The 23378-nt window shown below is 36.5% G+C and overlaps 2 protein-coding genes across 2 annotated transcripts in view; one reads left to right on the top strand and one right to left on the bottom strand.

The window, feature by feature from the left end:
- The window catches only part of LOC139964326 (uncharacterized), a 270207-nt gene that overhangs the window by 220617 nt on the left and 26212 nt on the right, over nucleotides 1-23378 (bottom strand). The gene's annotated exons all lie outside the window — the stretch shown is intronic.
- LOC139964047 (uncharacterized) lies at nucleotides 972-23313 on the top strand. Its single transcript, XM_071965368.1, has 13 exons — nucleotides 972-2282; nucleotides 10420-10561; nucleotides 11613-11775; nucleotides 12066-12169; nucleotides 12663-13624; nucleotides 14126-14307; nucleotides 16055-17084; nucleotides 17474-17521; nucleotides 17984-18681; nucleotides 18949-19068; nucleotides 19466-19617; nucleotides 20602-20719; nucleotides 21423-23313. Exons 2-13 carry the CDS (start codon nucleotides 10434-10436, stop codon nucleotides 21690-21692), a joined length of 3975 nt encoding a protein of 1324 aa, XP_071821469.1. The 5' UTR covers nucleotides 972-2282; nucleotides 10420-10433; the 3' UTR covers nucleotides 21693-23313.

Below are 23378 nucleotides of genomic sequence, written 5' to 3'. Positions count from 1 at the left end.
CAAACGCGCGAGCACACATACATATGCCATCTTGAAAGCAAAGGTTATGATATCATCGAACCAAGAAGTTAGGCGCCAGCTTTTACAACTGGTCTAATAACCATTATCACTGCTGCAACTCAAAGTTAATTGAGGTGAAAAGTAGACCGTAAGGTAAATAAAATATTCCAAATATCATAATCTGATATCGAACATAAACCAATCACGGTTCACGAACCAGTTTTTAACTAGGATTTTGAAAAAAGTCTTCCCTGAGACGCATCTGCTTAAAATTGTTGGAATACATCAGATAAGAAATTGCTTCCACTCACTTCTGTGATGAAACCTCAAGCCAAAGAGCTGTCAGTGTTATATGACTTTAATGGTTTTTGAAGTCAAGTAGAAAATTGCTAAATCCCATTGCTGTCACATATAGACAAATTAGTATGGTAGGGGTACATAAACATTCAAATCATTAATTCAAAAACCAAAAAATAGTTGCAGTACATATATCCAGTAAATTTCTTAATTAGAATTTTCACGAAAGGTGGTGTTTATCCTGTTCTGCTTTGCCAACTCTTTGTGTATAACAAACATTGAAATATTTCCTATGGATAATATAGCCAAAAGACCAAGTATAGCCAATAGACCAAAAGGGCTATATGGCCCTACTCCAATTCTGATTAGCTGACCATTGACAGCTCGGAAATAGCAGTTTCCATGCCCTAAAACATGCTTTCTTACCCTCAAGCAACATCAATTCGCATTTGAAATTAGACAGTCGTGATGGTATTCTTTAATATTTACAGATAAATAGACACAAAAAGAAAAGTTTAAGTAATGGGATTCCAAAGCTAGTAAGTAAATTTCCAAACATTTCGGCCCGTACAGCCAGTGTGCAGATCTCGGTTTAACTGGTTTCAATAATGTGATCAGGTGTGAGCCATCCAAAGGCGTCTCTAGATATAGGGAGAGGCATATGGGACGTCCCCAGAATTGATGCCTATTAGGGCTACTAAGTATTAGTGTTATGAAATAGTGATACCATCTCTTTGATGTTACCGAAAAGCTCCATCGAGATACCTTACAGGGCCTCTTATGTATTTATCTAGGTCATGGATTCAGTTTTCCCACGAGAAGTTTTTAACTATCTTATTGAATCTTGGTACAGGGCCTTTTCCCAAAATAGATTCCATTATGTCTGTGGAACATTCGAGAAGGTTCTCTCACGTGGTATGGAAGTTTCCATAGAAAAGGGGATGGACTTCCAAACTCCCAACCAATCAGGGCAGATCAGTGCCAGCGCACTTATTTTTATATCATTAAGTTAATACAGGATGGTCAGTTCATTGGCTGCCTACTGATTGTGCGCAGTGAGATTTTATGGAAGTAAGGTATAAAAGTAAAAGGAGGGCGAAAGTTTATCACTTGATCAGAAAATTTATCACTCCGTCAGCAAAGTTTATCACTTGATCAGCAAATTTATGACTCCGTCAGCGCTCCGTGATCAGTTCGTTGCTTCGTCACCATTTCATCACTCTTTCTAATTGTTTAATTGACGGAGTCAAGTCAAGTCAAATCATTGTAATTTAGTTTTATTTGTAAGAGAATCGACAGAGAAGAAATTATACCGAATCATTAATCAAATCCGATCTTGTCAAATTGTCAAGTTTTTCTGTGAACTCATTGTTTTCGCCCGTTCGAGACATCTCCTGAAGAAGCGTAAATACGGCATCAAGATATCCCAGTACCTTTCTATCGCGAGTCCCGATATAGTTTTACTATCGGAGGAGCGGGCTCGACACAATATTACATGGTGGAGATCGGTTGCTTTCTTCAGGAACACAACGGAAACGGAACTTTTCACAACTTCGTTCGTTACGATCAATAACGAACAGAAGGATTTTTTTTTTGGCCCGAAGACCTAACGAGGAACACAACGTATGTTCACGACCTAGCCTAACATACACACTCTACGAGGGAAGTCAGCCTATACTGGCCTAAGTCTGTACACCGGAACCACTGATCTGTACACTAACGTTAATCAACCCAGCATGCAGTTCGCGTTTGAACATTCGCGCAACTAGTACGTAGAATACTACAGCTCTAAACATCAGAACTGAACATTTTCGCGATCTAAGCCTAGGCTCGACCCGATGTTAACGGCGAACGAATCTGCAGTATACGAGATGTAGGCCCACCTGCTACTGCTACTACCTACCTGCTACTGTACTACTACTACTAGCCGAGGGACTTCAATCATCGTTTGCAGTTCCACTACCAGTTCTTAGTTAAACTTAAGGGTGAGTGAAATCATGCCAATTTGTATCCCAACCCCTATTTGAGATCAGAGTGTACCGATAAGTTATTTTAATCGTGTCCATGTATTGAATATTTGTTATTTGTATTTAATTGCGGTCGATAGTGTGTTGAAATTAGTATAGGCTCATGTTGTATACTCATAACTAGCCTAATTGTATTCGGCATAATGTCCGTCAGTGAACAGGAAACTTCGACCTCTGTTAATGTTATGCAGAAACATAGGCCCACTGATTTTTTGCCATCACAATTTCAGGGCGATGTAATTGATGCAGATTTAGCCGAAGCTCATTATTTGGGATTTGAAGATTATTTAGAGTTGCATAAATTGCCGTCCCAAACCCCCCCTGTAGAGGCAGAATTTATTGAAATATGTCGCATATTTAAGCGAACACTTAAAGGCCAAGCCAGACTCTGGATTGAAAACAAAAGTTTTTCAACAATTGCTGATCTGCGCAAGCAATTCCTTGCTCGTTTCAGTCCAGGGACTTCTTCCTACGCTAAATCACAGGCATTTCATGCATTAAGCTATACGCCAGGTGATACAGCTCAAGCTCATTTGGCCAAAATTTCCAAAGCTGCAGCACAATTAAATTATGGCGAGGACCAAATTAGAGATAAATTCATCTCGACCCTGCCTTTGCAATGCCGCTCAGCAGTGTTAATGTCTGCATCACCACAAGCAACAATTGCAGATTTGGTCATGAAAGTACAATGCTATTTTGACTTACAAATCCAAAGTCAACCCACAGCTTCTTCCGAACCATTTATGGCAATGCACGACAAAGAATCTTCTGTTCAGACTCCTACTATTTCTGCATCTTCTGAGATACACGAGTTGTGTACCAAAATTCAGGAATCAGAGACCAAGTTTGATCAGTCACGTAGGTCAGAATCGCAAGACAATCCTAAAGATATGAGGCAAAGATATAGTTCTCGTGATTCTCGTGGTCCTAGGACAGGTCAGAATAATAACAGGAGAAGGTTACCATATTTTAATCCTTCAATTACATGTTACTACTGCCAAAATCGAGGTCATTTTGCACAATATTGCCAAATTCGCCTAAGCCATGAAATGGAGGCTAATGTAAAGAGAGTACCAACACAGAATTTTCATTAGGGAGCACTTATGATTGCACTCATCATACAGTGACTCCAGACAATGTACCAAGTAAAGGAAGATCGAAACGTAAAGCAAATAATATTTGGAAGAATAGTAATATTCCTAGTTCTAGATATACAGGGAACGACCGTAATGTGGATATTCAACTGGACACCCGTAATTTTGTAAGAGGTACTTTACATGATGGTAAAGGAATTTCATTGTTGTTTGATAGTGGAGCGACATGCCCTATCATTTCTTCTTCTACAGTGCAAAATTCAAAGTATTTATCCTCTATACAACCAGTCTCAGTTGATGTAGTAAACCTAAAGTTGGGTAATGGTCAGTTTATTCATGCGTATAGCACGATAACATTTCAGGTCAAAATTCAAGGTCATGAATTTCAGCTTTCTGCTTTAATTGCTGCAAACCTGACAGGTATTGACTTAATATTAGGTAGTCCAACTCTGAAGGAATTGAATGGATCTTTGGACTTTACCACAAACGGTTTTAGAATTAAACAAGCCAAAGTTTTCCTTAGGCCAGTGCAGAGATTTGTTATTTACCCAGGTCAGCAAAGATACATTACTGTACAGGGACGTCTTCCATTATATGCACGAAATGCAGATGTGGTTATTAAACCGTTTCCTTTAATATCTCGTATGTGTCCTTCACGAATGTTAGTGAAAATGCATAAAGGTAGAACAAAGATTCTACTAAGGAACATGGGTAATCAGAAATTTTGTCTGCATCCTTCTCGCACAGTGGCTCATTTAGATTTAGCAGATATCATTACGGTCACAGAAGACATACCTACTGATTCTCTAGATTTTCTAAATGTCATGAGAGACATCGAAAAACCGTCTCTTTTTCGAACCAATTCAAACTCTAAAGAGAATCGTGATGAAATTACACGATATAATTTACATCGATATCCACATTTGACAGCTGATGATCCCCTGGTTTCCAAATCCGAACAGGAAATCATGAGAGATAACATTAATTTGGAACAAAGTATTCTGAATGCTTCAGAAACAGAAAGCATATATGAATTTCTAGACTCACATAGAGATGCATTTTCTCTTTATGGTGAATTATCTCACTGTCCAAATTATGAGGCTGATATTACTCTTACTAATGATGAGCCATTTTACATACGTCCCTATAGACTTTCAGATGAGGACAAAGTCATTGTCGCCAGTGAGCTTGACAAATTAGTGCGATTAGGAATCTTAGCGGTAGGACATCAGTCTTATACCTCACCGGTTTTCCTCATTCCAAAGAAGGGAACAAAAGACAAAAGGGTTGTCACAGATTTTCGCTACTTGAACAGTAGGATAAAACGTCTCAATCACCCATTTCCATTACTGAATGAGACTATCCGTACCATAGGGTACTCTGGAGCCAAAATTTTGGGTGTTCTTGATTTAAAGTCTGCATTCTTCTGTCTGCCACTCAGTGTTCATGCACAACAATATACAGGTATTGCTTCATTTCATGGAGGAAAGCATTATTATTATAAACGCTTACCACAGGGATTGAATTTATCTCCAGCGATCTTTCAGTCGCAAATTAATGATATTTTGGCAACGATCCCAAATTCAAATAAGTTCTGTATTGCTCATCATGACGATATTATTGTGTACAGTGCAGACAAACGATCTCACAAACAACACCTAAAGGCAATTTTTAAGGTTTTAATGGACAACGGATTGAAAATCTCTCCGAAAAAGTGTAGCATTTTCCAAAATTCAGTCCGATATATGGGACATTTGCTCTCAATAACCCCAGAAGGTGAGGCTTGTATCCAACCTTTGCATGATAGATGTGCAGCAATCAGGAACACACCGAAACCACACAATGTTAAGTCATTAAGACGATTTGTAGGTGCGGTTAATTATGTGGCTTCATTTTTCCCAAATATTCAAGCACTATTGAGACCATTACATCATTTGAGTCGTAAGAGAAAGGTATTTAAATGGACAGAGGAACATCAGTGTGCATTTCAAAGTATTAAAGAGTTGTTGTGTAATCCACCTATATTGCATATGCCACAGAAATATGGTCGTTTTGTATTATATAGCGACACATCACGAGTAGCAACAGGATCATACCTGACACAAAGAGTTAATGGCAAAGAGAATATTATTGCATATTACTCTAAGATATTACCACCAGCATGTCAGAGGTATAGTGTAACTGAATTAGAAATGATGGGTCTATTTATTAATGTGACAGCATTCAAACATTTATTGCAAAATGTAGAATTTGAGGCATATGTTGATCACTCAGCCATTGTTGAATTGTTTAAATCAAAACAAGAACCAGCAACTTCACGCTTACGTAAGCTTCTGTTCAAATTGTCAGAATTTACATTTCAGGTTGGTTATAAGAAAGGCTCAGAATTGGTTTTGGCAGATTATTTGTCTAGAGCACCACAGGAATTTCACTCTGAAATAGATCAGGTTGCTCAAGAGGTCAGTTCTTATGAGGATATTTCAACTCCACCTAAGGAGACATTTAATCCAATCATGACAAGGTCAAAGGCAAGGTCAATGGGAGTCAAAATTCCAGATTTATTTCCGAATAAAGTCACAAAGGAGTCCAAGCAGGATTCCCCAGCCAAAGTATCAACAAATAGAGTTAATAGGACATCCATTCCTAAGGCAACACATTCTAGTGATCATGCTACACAGAGACCACAATCTGAGTCACAAAAGACGACTACACCAGTTATTTCTACTGATGAGAGAGAAACATGTATTCAAAGGCCTACTATTACTATGCCGAGTGAAAATGGACCTTCATTTAGCCCAGACATGTTAGTTGTGCCAAATTTTACAAGTGTTTCTCAACCTTCAGAGCCAAGATTAGTGGATCAGAGTAGACATAGAGTGCCAGAGGTAGTCAGAGAACCACCACCAGAATTATTTGTTCAGCCGAAGCCAGTAATAACAAACATTGATCATTTGGTTACAGGACACATTCCAAAACAAAAGGAATTGAATAAAGTCATGAAGGCAATTCAAGGAAAGCTGATCAAAAACTATGATCTGCCATTTGATGTAAAAGAGTTGCAAATTCAACAACAAACTTGTCCTTACTACAAACCAATTTATGATTTTCTTGCACACGACATTATTCCAAGTAATGTTAAGCATGCTAGAACTGTTCGTTCTCAAGCAGAGGATTATTTGTTATGTAATAGTTTGTTATTCAGGATATTTTTGCATGAGACTAATGATGCTAAGATGACTCTTCAGTTAGTCATACCTGAGACTATGGTAGAACAGATAATATCTCGATATCACGATGACTTGTTAAGTAATCATCAGGGTGTAATGCGTACATATTTGACCATTAGACAGCATTTCTATCTGCGCAATATGTTTCAACGCATCAGTAATTATATTCAGGCATGTCTCCGTTGTCAAGAATTCCGTAAGAAACCGGACAAATTGAGACAATATCATGCTCGCATTCCTGATTCTTATCGTCCTTTTGACAGACTTAGTCTGGATTTCAAGACTATGCCCACAACGGCTACAGGATTTAAACATTTGATGGTTGTTTGTGATGAGATCACTAGATTTGTTGTATGTGTTTCTCTTAAGACTCTTGATGCTGAAACAATATGTGAAGCATTATTGCAGAGGGTAGTCACAACCTTTGGTCCACCGTCTTGTATTATAAGTGATGCGGCAGCTTCTCTTACAGGAAAGTTAGTGGAGCTCTTAAGTAAGGCTTTGGGCATTGAACAAAAGTTCATCAGTGTAAGCAATCATGGAAGCTTACAGGTTGAAAGACACATTCAGACTCTTTCAAATTTCCTCAAAGTGAACTTAAATCAGTTTGGTACGGATTGGGTACGATTTGTCCCAACATCAGCCTATGCATATAACACATTTTCCTCTCCTCAGTTAGGTAGCTATAGCCCATTTGAACTTGCATTTGGACGTAAGCCACCAAATCTTACAAATTTATCGTTCAATCCAATGGCAGGATTATCACAATCTCATGGAGAATATGCTGCATTGTTAAATAAACGATTTGATCATTTGTCAAGGGTAATGTTAGGCTTACAAAAGAAGCAACAAGATGCTCAAAATGTTAAGATAAGTGCAAAACTGGACAAGGGTGCAATTTATTCAACGGGTCAATTAGTGTATCTGTATAAGCCAACGTCTTCCTCCTTGACTGCGAACTCTCGTAAAATTGCTGCAGAATGGTGTGGACCACTAGTGATCCATCAAGTTTTGGATAGGACTCATTATTTGTTGGCCACTCTCAAAGGAGAAATTCTTAGTGATGTATTCAATTATAACAGGCTTAAACCATGTTTTGTAAGAGCATCTTCTGAAACTAAGAATATCACCAACATTCAGAAATTGCGTCAGGTCTTGAAAACAAAGGGTTCATCAAGTGAAAAGGTTGCTCGAATGAGAAATGTTTTGAGTAGTAACACTTCTAATGCAGAAAATGTTAATGTCATGCAAGATGCACATATTGAGTTTCATGATGAGTTTGGTAACATTTTGCCAGGGGTAACTTCAGATCACATCATGTGTCTTATGACCACTAAGCCAATGAATGTTGCATCCTTTCTAGAGAATAGAGCACATAATGAAGGATTAGCACTTCCATATCCTTCCATGAAAGATAGCATATTAAGGCAAAAGAAAGTTTTTGCAAATGCTCCACAAGGAGACATGAAAGTCCAACGTGCTCGATACAAATTGGGTGAATTACAGGTTCTGGTCACCTATCAGACACCATGTTTTCCTTCAGGCTTTAAGAGTCATGATTTTTGGTGGAATGTTGGAAAATATTCCAACACAGAGGAAATAATGAATTTTCTCCATGAAAAGGGATTGAACATTACAGGCAATCCAGGCAGGATGTTGCAAACATTATATGGTTAATATGTATAACTGCATATTGCTTTAAATAAGTTCAGATGAACAGGTGTTTTACCCACAATTGTATGAATGGAATGCGTCATGGCATTTACCTGCATACCTAGTAAGTGGAAGTCATTGTACTGTATGGTGTAACAATATAAGCTTTATTGTTTAAAACGCCACCAAGTGACCTAGTTTCATCTTTTATAACAAATATGTAGTGAGTATACCTAATTTCTCCTTATGAATTCGTTCAAACGTTTACCCGGCAATTAGAACATATCCGGAATATTAGCAACATGGGTTTTCATATATTGAGAAATATTTTAAGGATATTTACATTGCATCATTGATGTTATATTGAAGGCTATTCAGAGACAGCATTGAAGATGTGCAACTTTTGCTTACAGCAACAGTTATCGAAGCAAATAAAAGTATGGATCTTTTGAGGAAGTTATGTATATATTTTCTTTTCCTCAATTATTCATGCAAAAGTTAATTTCTTCATGAAGCAAGAAGTTGAAAAGACAAGATGTTAAGTATTATGTAAATTTGAAGAAAGATTTGTTGATGTCATAGTCTATGGGGTCTCTTTTATGGTATCGAATATCTAGTACTTTGGTACTTTACTAGACTATCATTTCGGAGTGCATACCTAGGGTCACCATGCTATCGAGTCACATTTTCTTGATTTTCTTGAAGTGAATGTATATGATTCACAAGGTTTCAAAGCAGTTTTGAAACTATGACTTCATTAAAGAGGAGGTTTTGTAAATGAGTTTGTAATATTTTAAGGTTCTTTTTTAATGTACGAATTTTTAATGGAACGCTAAGGTGTTCTGTTCAGTTAAAAGATAACTAAGTCTAGTATTCTCTGATCTCTCCCCAATTCACGGCATGATTTCACTTTTGATATAAATGTATTATTGATGTATGAAATGCATAAATGTATTTTGTAAGAGATACTGCATATTTTGCTGTGTCATGTAACTTTAAGATATCTTAATGATGTTTTTTTTTTTTAGATTACATCATATGATGTCATCAATATTGAAGAGGTACACAATTTTTTTTATGGAGATAGTGTCAATGTATATACCATATGATCATTTTAATAATTCGTAACATGTAGACCATTTATTGAAGTCAATGAATATTAGTGAATGTGCTTACAGTACTCTACCTTCTTGAGATTATGATAAGTTAAAGCAGTATGATGTTAAAATTTTGGAGTATCCAAAAATTTTAAAAGATTGAGGGGGATGTTATGAAATAGTGATACCATCTCTTTGATGTTACCGAAAAGCTCCATCGAGATACCTTACAGGGCCTCTTATGTATTTATCTAGGTCATGGATTCAGTTTTCCCACGAGAAGTTTTTAACTATCTTATTGAATCTTGGTACAGGGCCTTTTCCCAAAATAGATTCCATTATGTCTGTGGAACATTCGAGAAGGTTCTCTCACGTGGTATGGAAGTTTCCATAGAAAAGGGGATGGACTTCCAAACTCCCAACCAATCAGGGCAGATCAGTGCCAGCGCACTTATTTTTATATCATTAAGTTAATACAGGATGGTCAGTTCATTGGCTGCCTACTGATTGTGCGCAGTGAGATTTTATGGAAGTAAGGTATAAAAGTAAAAGGAGGGCGAAAGTTTATCACTTGATCAGAAAATTTATCACTCCGTCAGCAAAGTTTATCACTTGATCAGCAAATTTATGACTCCGTCAGCGCTCCGTGATCAGTTCGTTGCTTCGTCACCATTTCATCACTCTTTCTAATTGTTTAATTGACGGAGTCAAGTCAAGTCAAATCATTGTAATTTAGTTTTATTTGTAAGAGAATCGACAGAGAAGAAATTATACCGAATCATTAATCAAATCCGATCTTGTCAAATTGTTTTTCTGTGAACTCATTGTTTTCGCCCGTTCGAGACATCTCCTGAAGAAGCGTAAATACGGCATCAAGATATCCCAGTACCTTTCTATCGCAAGTCCCGATATAGTTTTACTATCGGAGGAGCGGGCTCGACACAATATTACATTAGGGCTACTAAGTAAAAGTAATGTCAAACTGAAGTATAAGGTCAGATTGTTTCCTATTTTTTGTTAACAGATCCAAATGATTGGATGCCAGGGTCATTCAAACTGTTGCAATTGACTGACACTTACATATCAGGCTTTGTTTCCTCTCAGGAGGAGTTGGAAGATGTACTGGATTGTCATTCTAGGCAATATTTGACTTCTTTTGTGACTTGGTGAGTATCCAGCAGCAGGAAAACAAAGTCCCATTCACATTGCTCCTACATTTTCTTGTCCAAAATTGTGATAAAATGTAACTGTTTTTTGCCAAATCGATATAATCTTCTCAAACAAACAATAATTCAACGGCATAACACTATTAACATGAAGTTACATGATACATCTTGATACATTTTATTGGCTCAGAACTGTAGTTTGGGTCCAGGCAAACGTTAAATTATTTGAGGATTAAAACCAATATTTACAGCAAATTGTTTTAGTCTTTGGAAAAGTCTGAAACCATAAAGTAAATTTCCTTGAAAATTTAAAAGATAAATGAAAGGAGCACTAGACTTATGTGGAAGTGTAGTTTTAGGGGTTCATCCCTAAAAAAAAAATGAAATCCCTAATTTTTAAATAATTTTTCTGTTTAATATGAACATTTAAGTCTTTGCCCTTACGTTAGCTGTGGATTATGTATTATAGAAGTATAAAGTTGATCTTTCTGGTCAAGATAAATCTTTGAAAAACGATTGCTCTCATTTCTTTCTAGTGCTGCTTTAATGATAAAGTATTGCTTAAAACAGCACATGCCACATTCCATTTTTGGTAAAATTCTTGTTGCTGAAGAGTATCAATATTTAAAGAAATTTTAGTTAATATAAAACCTTCTTGTTCATATTCTATTTGCTAGGATTTACCCTAACAAATTCTTCAGCTAATAACTGTGTTGTAGAAACACCTCAATCAGCACAATGGCTGCAATTAAATTGTTTTCTTTCTAGGAATTGAAAATATTCCATTTCTAATGAAAACCATTTGGTTGATCAATTTACCTCCTTCATGTCAGCTGATAACACATAACTGTTCTATCACATTGAGTTGATGAATGATTTGGGACAGATTATAAAGCTTGGTTCTTTATTAATCTATATTAATTTGATAAGAAATTGACAAAAGGTAAACACTTCAGTTCTCAGAAAAGGACACAATAGTCTTGACTAACAAACTATCAGCCAAAGCAACAAATTATTTTTTTTATGTGCTGCAATAACAATTTTTTTAAAGGAGTGATGACATCAACAAACAAGTGAAGGACAAGAAGAAAAGGAGGTTGTTGTGGAAATCTGAGGGTTTTGCTGGCAATGTCCCAATCTCTATCAACAGAAGGAAAATCTATATGTGCCAGTATGGAAAAGCATACAAATGCAGTCGCACAGCAACACAGAAGGTAAATCTTTACTATTTGTTTTGTTATTTCTACAAAACATTTATATCTTTAGCATGTATGTTGTATCCTTTGGTATTGATGATGAACATTGATGTCATCTTAATAGCAGGTGTTTTGATTTGAAATTGATGATTGCCTTCGGATTGGCATGCATGTAGGATGAGACGTCATATGGAACAGAGTATGAATGACAATTATGACAGAGTTTGGAATCATCTCATATTAAATATGTTTCAATTTATCATGTTATTTTTTATTATAGCATATTATGGGCTTACTTACTTCTACAGGTGCAACATGGACATCATGATTATTTACGGAAAAAACGTTTTCTTGTGCAGAATACCAAGAAGATGAATTGCCAAGCAAAGATCTTTGTTAGATATATAACAAGGTAATGAAAATACTCAAAATCATATTCATAATGAAATGTGTATGTTCCGGTTTATCGCACAGGGTGAGAGTTCAGTTTAATAATTTTGATGTAGCTCTAATCGAATGCGATCAGTACAAACTCTGTTGTTTAATATGAAGAATGTCCAAAAACAACATTGTTTGGTGCTAATTTTTGCTGCTTGGAGATTTTCTGCTGCTCATCAAAAGTCTGTTCAAGTTTGCAATTGCATTTTTTCACTTTTTTTCAGACTTTTTGCTTTAATACTATAGTATAATGTATCAAACTGTGTGTGGTGAGTCATTTCCGGTGACGCTGCTGAATGTATAAAAGTGTAGGTCATTAACATTTGACACACTGTCAACAAATCATAACATTGATCTGTTGATCACTGAGAAAATTGAAAGTTTAAGATAAAATGTAAGAATTAATTTAAATATTTATTAAAAAATAAGGTTGAGTTACAATTTCCGTGTGGTTCTTTTTTACTCAGATATGATGACTATCAAGTTGAAGAGCAAGCTTCACAGAGGCAAAGATCTGCAAAGCTGGCCATTTTGGAAGCAAAGTTGACAGAAAATTCTGTACAAGGTACAAATGTCATCCATGTCAAGCTTCCACAGATTGCTGCACATGACACACACAAAGTATCACTTGAAAGTGGTTTTTCCAAGCATATTCATCCTGAAGTTAGGAACAAGATTGATGAATATGTGGCACAAGGCATTATATCAGTACCCTTGATAAGAAAGACTCTTGAGCATTTTGTCTATAATGAGCTTTGTCCTGACTCCAAGCCTCTGAAACATGACAGGTGCTATTTCCCCACAAACAGAACAATAAGAAACTACATCCATCTGGCACTATGTAAAGGCAGGTTTTCAAAATTTGACCAACTCAATCTAGAGGAAAAAGTGAAGGCATGGCAAAATGAAGACAAGCAAGATTGTTTTTTTCTTCGCAAGTGCTCAGACAAGTCAAAACAAACAGCTGTCTCAGATGTGCGGATCCATAGAAAGCCCAAAACACAAGGCTTTGTCCAAGAAATAGATGATAGGGATGACGACATCTACGACACCAGAGAAAGCACTACTTTCCTGTTCATCCATCAGACCAGCCAGCAACAACTGCTATTAAAGCGTTATGGAGACATGGTGCTCATTGATGCCACCTACAAGACGACAAAATATGCTCTGCCCCTGTTCTTGGTAGTTGTGAGGACCAATGTTGGTTATAGTCCTGTGGCTGAATTCATCACAGAGGATGAAACGACTGTTGCCATAACAGAGGCCCTTGACATCATCAAAAGATGGAACCCTGAATGGAACCCCAAGTTCTTCATGCTTGACTATTCTGAACAAGAATACCAAGCACTGCAAGCAGTGTTCCCTGGTACACGGAAGTTTTTATGTGCCTTTCACAGGGAACAGGCATGGTTGCGATGGAGCAAGGATGGTAAGTTAACTCAACCCTAGAGATATTAGTACTCTTCTTTTTAAAAAGTTTTAGCAAAGCCACACAGCAAGAGGTTCCTGTTTGATTCCTGGTCAATGCACCTGTGTTATGTCTTTATGCAAAGCACTTATTATCTCTCTGCCGATAAAGTTGGTGAAGAGGGGACATAACATTGTTACTGTTCATCTGTTTATTTGTCTGTTGGTCCATTTGTCTCTCTGTATGTTCACACATTAGCCACCCCTCTGTATGGTACTAGAGGCGAGGTGATGTGTATCATTTGCATTGACTGCATTGACTGGTTATTCATGTCTGAGCTTCACTCAGCATTGGTGATAACCTGTGATTGACTGCCATCATGTCCAGGAGTCTTAATTGGCTCTGCTACTAACCCCCCCCCCCCCGCCCCTGTCTGCACAGCTAACACTAACGATGTTTACATACAAGGGTCTACATTTTGTATTTATTAGTAGTTAAGCCTTAAACCTATCTTCTCGACAGGCAAAAATCAACTTAACGATGAAGACAAACAGGAGTTTCTGCAGAGGTTAAGAAAGGTTGCTGTTGCCTCTACCAAAGACAGCTGTACAACAGAAATGACCAATCTAAGAAGCTCTGCCTTGTACAAAAGAAACAGTCATGTAAAGGATTATCTGGAAAGCAGATGGTTTTGTATCCCTGAGGTAATAAATTATGTTTCAGTTCATAATAAGAAAGAAAGTATTTAAACAATCAAAATCTAAAAAATAATTTTTCTTTCAGTTGTTAAACTGTTCCTTCATACAAATATTTAATATGTTTTTTGATACCAATTGATCCATTTGTTATTCTTTTAAATGTGCTGATATTGTAGGAATTAGCTGACAAATATAAGGTGTTGCATACAGCTAAGGTTACTGGTTTGTTCACAGAGCTGTAATAACAAGTTATGAACTTCTAATCACACAAAAACAACAATACTTGAAATTACAAACTGAAATTAGAGCCTTGAACTACTTGTCATCTTTTGTAAACTATTTTTCTATTTAAGACTATCATTAACAAAGCAGTTAACATAAAATATCTGTTAATTACAATCAGAAAAAGTTTAAAGCATTGATTCATTATTTTACAGGTATTAAAAGGAATGTCAAATAAATGTAAGTAATGGATACATTATGCAATGGATTATTTTGCACTTGCTTCTGCACATTGGCTCATTTTCCCTCTCTTTCTTTGTGTTTAATTGTCTCTTTTGGTGTGTGTTTGTCTTATGTATGCTTTTTCTCATTTTTCTTAGGGACTTTTGTATTAAATGTCAATGGTGAAACTGATTTTTTTCCCATACCTTGCTTCTGCTGCTTACCAATTGTAACAAGTTTTTGCATATACATATAATGCTGTGAACGAAAAACAAATTGCAAGTAGTTTTGTGCCATTAATGATTAAACTCGAACCAAGGTTATCTTTATAATTAAATGGGATTATTGTAAAGGTATATGGACCCTACAGTTGCTAACAAGAAATGAAACCTGATCATGCTAAGAGAGTGCAGACCCTAATTTACTATTCAAATGGTTTAGCTTAAAGTTAAAAACAATGGACAATATAGTTAGACTATCTGTCGTCATTTATCACAAGAGGAACTTTGCAAATTTAGACTCATAAATGCCACTAGAACACCCTTAAATGATTGCTTTTAACAATTACATTAAAGTGAAATATGTTGCTCCTTCATCACTTTTAACGTTTTCTAATTGTATTCCTCTCACTTTGCTGCTTCTATAATTGTTCACTCAATTTGAATAATTATGGTCAAATTATTCCTACATGCCCCCACTTTGTAATGTCAGATGCATTGCAGTTAGGGTGGCAGACTGTGCACCACTGTCTTTCACATGTGCATGGGTTCGAGACTTGACCAACCTCTAGCCTTTTCTTCAGGTACTCTGTTTTCTTCCCATTTAATCCGTTCGAGATGTGTTTCCCGGCATACCAATGTGTACAGTATGTTTGTCCTATGGCTAAATCCCCTTAGCTTTTACAAAAGGATGTAAAATGCATACGAGAACAAGACAAATTTATGAAGGAAAGGAGATATAATTGCATCAAGTTGAATGACTGTTTTGGATCCAGTATGTTAATAGAATGCAGGAATACAGTAGTAAAAAGCAAGTTCTTGCTTTCCATAGTAATAACAAAGTTGCTTATAAAGAATTTTGAAGATACTGGCAGGTCTTGGTTTCCCTTTACTGACTTAAAGAACTGTGTTATGCATCAGATAGCAAAGCTGTTTCAACAATTTTTAAATGGATGGAACAATTTTCTGGTAGGCATTGTACAATCACATTCTCTTGTCAGTTACAGGATTAACAATGCTAATATCTGTACTAACTGTGGCCCTGTTTTGTTTGTATGTTTCAGGTGGTGGGCATTTTGATTTTATGACTACACACCACATTGATTTTTTTAAATACTCTGATATTTTACATTTACAAATATTTCCTACTCATTATATTATTGCAGAGATGGTGTAGAGCATATGGACCAGAGGATTTCTGCATTGCTGTTAACACTAACAACGGTGTTGAGGCACTGAACAACGCCCTCAAAAGTTTTTACTTGAGTCTTTCGTGCACAGGAACAATTTCATCATTAGTGGAACTGCTGGTCACCGAATTCGTTCCAGAGCAGGTGTTATCATACACTCAGAAAAACTACAGCTGTAGTAGTCAGTATAAAGCGTACAGCAAAGAGATCCCAGACTACCTTCACAATCGGCCACGAAATTTTGTAACGACTTGCCTGAAGAGAATACTTGCTGCCTTCCACTACACCAAAGCTGACATCAAAGAAATAAGTTCCAGCAAGTTTTTGGTAAAGAGTGAAACAACATCACAAGAGTATGTCATTGATCTGGGAGACAATGACAGATATCCTAGTTGTGACTGCATTTCATTCCGGTGTACCTTTTTGCCGTGCAAGCATATGTTTGCAGTTTTCAAATTCACAGATGCCACATGGGATTCCTTGTCACCAAAGTACAGGAATTGCCCATATCTTAATCTTGATGATGATTTCTTGTCAACAGATGCACTCAGTAAATGCTCCATTCCAGGTACTAGTGATAGCTACCATGATGATCTCACCCATACTCAACCAAAAACAGTGACAAAGAAGTTGACATCTACATGCCTTGCATCACCTGATTTGAGAAAAGCTCAAGTACAGCTTAGAGGAGAGCTGAAAGTTCTCATGGATAGCTCTTATCTATGTCAAGATGTTCCAACATTGCTTTCAGCATCCACGCAGTTGCAACAGCTGTCCACTGCCATGAAAAGGTGGATTCCACTTGAAGGTAACCTGCCTCTCCATCAAGAAAAGCATGTTGTGCCAACTGCAAACCTCCGAGAACTGCCAAAGAGGCGTAAACGACCGCAACTAACAAGAAAGCAAAAGAGAAAACGAAAACAATGTTCATGTAAATATTTTCTTTTGATGCAACTAATAATACTAAAACATAATGTTCAATACTTTCATTTTAGTGAAGGTAGCTGATCATGTTGTATATGGGGTTCCCATACATATAATGCCTAAAAGTAGTTATTAATTTAGAACAATTCTATTAGTACTAATTTGGAAGTTGTTATATAAAGTAAAACCTCCCTTTTCTTAGCCTCACCCAAGCTCTTCATAAACTAACACAACCCCCCCCTTCACTTTCTTTGCCCTCGTCTTTTTCATCCTTCTATCCTTACTCTAGCACCTTCAGTTTTAACACCATCTTGGTACATTTAGCTCTGGCAGTGTGACTGTGGCAGTGTTGAGGATCTGAGTTCTTATTTTTATCTTTTCTTTTTTCCTGCCTAGATGATGATGCACTACCAGTAAAGCAATTATGTGATGGCTACACATGTGGTAAGTAGTCTAGCACATATTGATTCAATAGAAAGGCATCATGTGTTATTCACCTACTGGATAATACCTTATTCTGTTTGTCTCCAATGTTTTGGAGTACAAAGGTCACAAGTTGAGTTGGATAAGTTTTTGGTGATGGCTGAAGACCAGAAAACCAAAACTATACATACCTACATTCTATGAAAAAGTTTTTGTTGGGCAAGTATTTTGTAAGAACTATATCAAATGTCCTCTGCCAACTGAAGAGTACTTGCAGTCATGCACTCTGAATCCCATGTTGCATACTGTATTAATATGAGTTAATATTCAGATTTTTTGGAATTTATAAATCAGTGTTTGAATAATTGACATGAACATTACATCTCTTACAATGCTATTCGTGTCATCAAAATGCAAGTTTAAATAACATGGTCTTTTGCTCCTTTGAAATTATAATGATTGCTAAAATTTGACTTTCTGCAGATGGACCTGCCAAGCATCATGAACAGAATGGACAGGACAATGCCAACCTCCAACGCAAGCAGAATACCCATGACAGTGCTCAAAGGACCAGTGATGTACAATGTCAAGCCCATGTAGACCTCAAAGATCAGGGGCTCACTTGTGCTGCAGAAGTCAGCAGTATGAAACAAGGAACCAATGTAGACTTCCAGGATCAGGAACAAGCTATCAGCAATGAAGGATTCCAGCGAAGGGTTCAGTCATACAAAACTAGCAACAAACTGCAACAACTGATGGACTTCATTTCGACTGTACATTTAATTCTTGGCAGACAACCACATGACTGTGTGACTAAATTGAATGCAGGGTCATTGCCCCCTGCCAACAGCATAATGTATGAGGCAGGACTGGAAAAAACCAAGCTAGACTTTGTCTTGAACATTATTTCCGGTGCAGCAGCAGATATCATCAAAACACCATCACTATCAAAACAGACAGACCTTTTCCAACTACTTGTGGCAACAATACTCATTGCTGCAAGTAATAACCTCTCATTTAAAGAAATTGAAGAGATGTTCAAGATCCAACCATCCCACCTCATTCAACTTGAAGGTACTACCTGTATAAAACCAGGAAAAGGAAAGTTTAGAGTAGGCAACACCACTTTTCAAGAATCTGACCTGGATTCTCTAAATCATGGAAAGTGGCTTAATGATCAGGTAAGAAAAGTTGAATAGGATGCTGTCAATGAAGTAAATTGCCTTTAGACCTATAGAATTGGTAATCATTCCAGATTTACACAATGCAGGCTGGTGGAAAACAAAGGATCCCACAGTGGATAGAAAGTGACCCCATCATATAGAGTTAACAATGAAATACTCTGTAAAAACCTATACTGACCTATTGTTTGTTTATAACAAAATGGGTTGCAGAATAAAAACATATTAGACCAAAAATACTTATCTCCTCATTGCTTCTCACTGCAGGTTATCCATGCTTACTTGAACTTGCTTATGTCAGAGCATCCTGGGAAAGTGTATATGTTTTCATCCTTCCTGAGCCTCAAATGGCAAAGTGGAGCCTACAATGACTGGTTGTACAAGAAGGTATGTCCCACTACTGACGTTACAAACTACTAAATTGTTAATCACTGTTCCATTTTCCTACTCCAATAAAGCATAAAAATGATCTTAATACAGTCAATCTCAACTCTAATAAACATATGATGATTGACTTACCTTTGGCATATAACCATCTTCTACCAAATTCAGTGCAATGTGTACAAGGATTGGCCCAAAATGTCCTAACAAAAAAACAGAACAGAAACTTAATTGATCATTTGGTATCACTCTAGGAAACCTTTCATTAAAAAGTAATAAGCTTTTCTAGTACTTTCATTTCATTAGTGGTAAGAATTGTAATCAGCTACACTTTTGTTGCATCTCAAATAAAGTGTAATTTGATAGAGATTGAAGCCATTTTATATATTTGCTTGCCTTCTAGGTCGATTTAACAAAGTTCAGATGGCTGTTTGTGCCAATATTCCATAGCCATCACTGGTTTCTTCTGGCTGCAGACACTATCAGCAACACAGTGTACGTGTTGAACTCTTTGGACAAGCCAAAAGAAGATGAAATTTTTTACCACCACTGGTGGTAAGTATTAACAGTATAGGAACATATTTGTTTTTGGTGGAGGTCAAAGGTCATTTAAGGTACGCAGGGGTCAAAACCCTTTACAGTATCTCCAGAACCGGAACATCAGGAGAGTTCATATTTGCATTGTGGAATAGTGTAGGCCTAAGTACATTTAAAGTTGGTCAAAGGTCATTTCTGCCTATGTGGTTTCTACAATCTCATTAACAAGATCATATAACCACAGCAAAACTCATACTTTGATATTGAAGGTGCCTTCCCCGTACTTACAGTAGTGCAATAATCCTATTATTTGGGTTTGATGTCAAAGTTTCTATCAATTATTGTTATATTAATATCAAATTGCCAAATTATTTCTTGCTGGTTATAGATTGTCCTCTAGAAGGCAATGATTGTTCGATTCCTACAAGGCAGGTTACTGCAATCAGGGTCTTCACTCTAGTTTTGTTTTTCATCACATTAAAATAATAGCTGATAAAATGACAATAACAGAAGACCATTTTCATATTTATAATAACAATATGAAAGTAATAAAGGCCTTAATGGGTTATGTATGCTCACTCTGGCATGTGCCTTGAAGTTAAATAGGCCAGTAGATTTGATCACTCTCAATAATTATTGCTGCTTCACACTCTTGGTGAACAGCACCTACTGTATCAAGTTAACATATTTCACAGTAGTACACAAGTTATGGCACATCTACAGTCCACAATCTTTTTTTGGTTCATGGTACCAGGTAATTTATGTGTGTAATACAGTACATTCATATACTTTGACATAACCATTTTGCAACTTTAATATCATATGAGTGATATGGCAGATTTGTTTTCTTGTTTTTACTCTTGTTGAAATGTGTATACTTGACCATACATCAATATACTTTGAATTTTGATTTATGAAAACATTAAAATAAATCATTGGACTCTTGTTAAGTAACAAAATATGATTTGATCTGGTATGATAGCTTGTTTCTTTTATTTATAGTAAGTACATCAATGCCCGCAACAAGGTTGTTGCACACAAAATTTCTGCCATGAAATGGGTTTCATACTCCAAGGGGCAGCAACTTGACGGAAGCAGCTGTGGTGTGTTTTTGTTAATGGTATGTTATTAATCTTGTTAAAAATTACTATTCTATCTATAAATATTTCTTTTTAAATATGTAATTAGTCCTACAGTAAGTGTTGTTGATGTATATAACTAATCAGTATCAATGTCTGTTTATAGTTTGGTCAGAACTAAAACTCTCCCTTTACCAAAAATATATCTTTGTAGACTTCAATGTAGAATGCTTGTTTGATTATAGTGCTAAAAATTGCATTTTAAATTATAATGTGAGTTAAAATATTGAAGGCAAGGATATATTCTCTTCAGATTGAGGGTAGACAGTAAGCATGTTCATTCTCCTAAACACTTGAGTACTTTAACTTTCTGAAGTAGGCAGTTTGTAATTGTTTGGTTGTAACCAAATAGTGCTGACATAAGACGTGTGGGCTTGTTGGTTCTTAGTAAACACTTGAACCGTTTATACATAATCGTGAGCAAAATCATGGAGTTCCCCAGTCACTGCAAAAAGCTTTGTTACACTTTTCATTGTTCAATTTTACGTTAGTGCACTTTGGGTACCCAAAATAAGGTACATTATATTCTGCTGCTAGTTATGGTCAATTTGTTGTGTTGAATGATATATGATAACAGTCTGAGGAGCTCCAGGCAGCAGGCTTTTCATACTTCAAGTGGAGCAATATTATGTGATGCATACATATACAGTATTGAATAACTTTCATTTCAACTATTTCCAACAGAATGCTGAGGCCATATTGAATAATGTGCCAGCTGGATTGATGAGACAGCATCATGTGAAAACATATCGAAAATATGTCCAGAAAAGGCTCCTGATGAGCGCCAGATCGAATAAGAATTCGATCTGTGACATGCCATTCTGTGTGAAGCCTGATGGAAGCAATATTAAATGGGTACAGTGCGATGCATGTGATCGTTGGTGTCACCTTTGCTGTTCTGCATTAACATCTGTCGACAAAAGTGCTTCATTTTTTTGCATTTATTGTTCTTAACTCTTATCCTACCAGGTTATTAGGGTGTTTCTAACACATTAGATTAAGGATTCTTTTTTAGGAATGTGGCTCCCTCTGAAATTTCTCTTCTTTTATCTACAGATGTATATACTATGTAATAATGTAGCATGACAATGTTGCCTTTTTGGTCATTGGAAAAAAGGAGACTTGGCGACACATATCATCAGTCACTAACATAGCAAATTCTTTTACTTTAAGACTCACGCAAAAAGAAACGTTAATCTGACCTAGTTTTGAAAGAGGTGTAACAAAAGTGTTACACACCATCATCGATCCCAGAAAATACGCACACACAGCTTGCTACTGTACCTTCGGTAATTAGACACTAGTGTACAGTCAGTACATACAGCTGCGGTCAATACCTACAGCACAGTGGACAAACGATGCAGGGATGGACATATCTCAGGTCCAGCTAAAGATAAGAAGGTATCACTTTCATTACTGTGTTCATTTTGTAGCTCAACAAGCAGAAAACTTCACTTGCAAGCAACAGAAAGTTTCATTTTTTAGAGGGGCGAGTCTTCAATGCCTTTAATTGCCAATATCTGATGATTAAATCAAAAGATATTTTCATCTCATATATAGATACTACTACACAGGATAAGAGGAGCTTAATTAGGCGTTAGGTGAGACATTTCTTCAGGTATTTAGTCTTCATTTTGTTTCCTTACTGATGCTACAACAAAAATTGGGGGGGGGGGGCAGAGTAAGACTCAAAACTTATTATAGATTCAGAACCAATTTACCCCCTTGAGTATTTAAGTTGCAGAAGAGGCAGCTTTTCATCAATGGTCTATATATATGTTTCATGCTTTACTTTATATCTAATGATTGCTGTGTAATGAGATCCCATTTGCAAATATGATTTGAGGTAATTCTAAAAAATAAGTATGTGGAAGCTTGGGGTATAGGAGCACAAGGCCTAGTTTTACTAAGACAATGGTCTCCATACAGGAGAGCAGTGGCAAAATTGTGTTCCACGTCATCCATTATTTTGTCAATCTGGTTATATGTGAAATTTAAAGGTCTTACAAGTTCATATGAAATCTTGAACAATAAAATTTGTAATCTTTGCAGTCATGCTGGCGTGTGTACATGGGTGTGTTTATGTGGTCATGCTTAGCAGCTTGTAAACACAATATCTCAAGAATGGAAACTTGGACAGACCCCATGTTTGATATGTAGGTGGGTTACATTGAATTAAAGAACCTGATTGTCTTTAATGATCAAGGTTTGGGGTCAAAGGATTTACGGAAATCCTTGTTAAAGCAATATCTCAAGAAGAAAAGCTTTCAGAGATTACAGGTTACCTGTGCTGATGCATTACACTGTTGTACGACTTTTGGTCATCGATCACTCTTTGTAAATGTCTTTGTCTTTGTAAATATTCTTAATGCCACATCTCTTCCTCAATGCTTTTTGCTATAATACTTAAATCAAGTGTGTTGTTCATCCTGGCTATAACTTTTTATAACATTGAAACCACAATGGCAGTTTTGCATTCTGGTTATACATCTTTCTTAGGACTGTTGTATATATTCCTGTTTCACATGCTGTTTATGATGTTTAATTAAAGGTTCACCTTTATTGGTATCTTCAATTCCTGTGTCTCTTATCTGTGACAGTGTCGGATTCTGTAATTTAAAATTGTCCAAGAAAGCATGG

Source organism: Apostichopus japonicus, chromosome 22 (assembly GCF_037975245.1).
Source record: "Apostichopus japonicus isolate 1M-3 chromosome 22, ASM3797524v1, whole genome shotgun sequence".
NCBI classification, from domain to species: domain Eukaryota; kingdom Metazoa; phylum Echinodermata; class Holothuroidea; order Aspidochirotida; family Stichopodidae; genus Apostichopus; species Apostichopus japonicus.
Note: the sequence above shows the minus strand (reverse complement) of the source record. Positions and strands in the feature narration are given on the sequence as shown.

What these genes read in the sequence shown, in the direction of transcription:
- LOC139964047 (XM_071965368.1), top strand. Translation starts at nt 10,434, where the DNA reads ATGCCAGGGTCATTCAAACTGTTGCAATTGACTGACACTTACATATCA. An exon ending in GATGGTTTTGTATCCCTGAG is followed by an intron (nt 14,308 to 16,054) that starts GTAATAAATTAT and finishes ATTTTATGACTA; the next exon opens with CACACCACATTGATTTTTTT. An exon ending in ATGTGATGGCTACACATGTG is followed by an intron (nt 17,522 to 17,983) that starts GTAAGTAGTCTA and finishes GACTTTCTGCAG; the next exon opens with ATGGACCTGCCAAGCATCAT.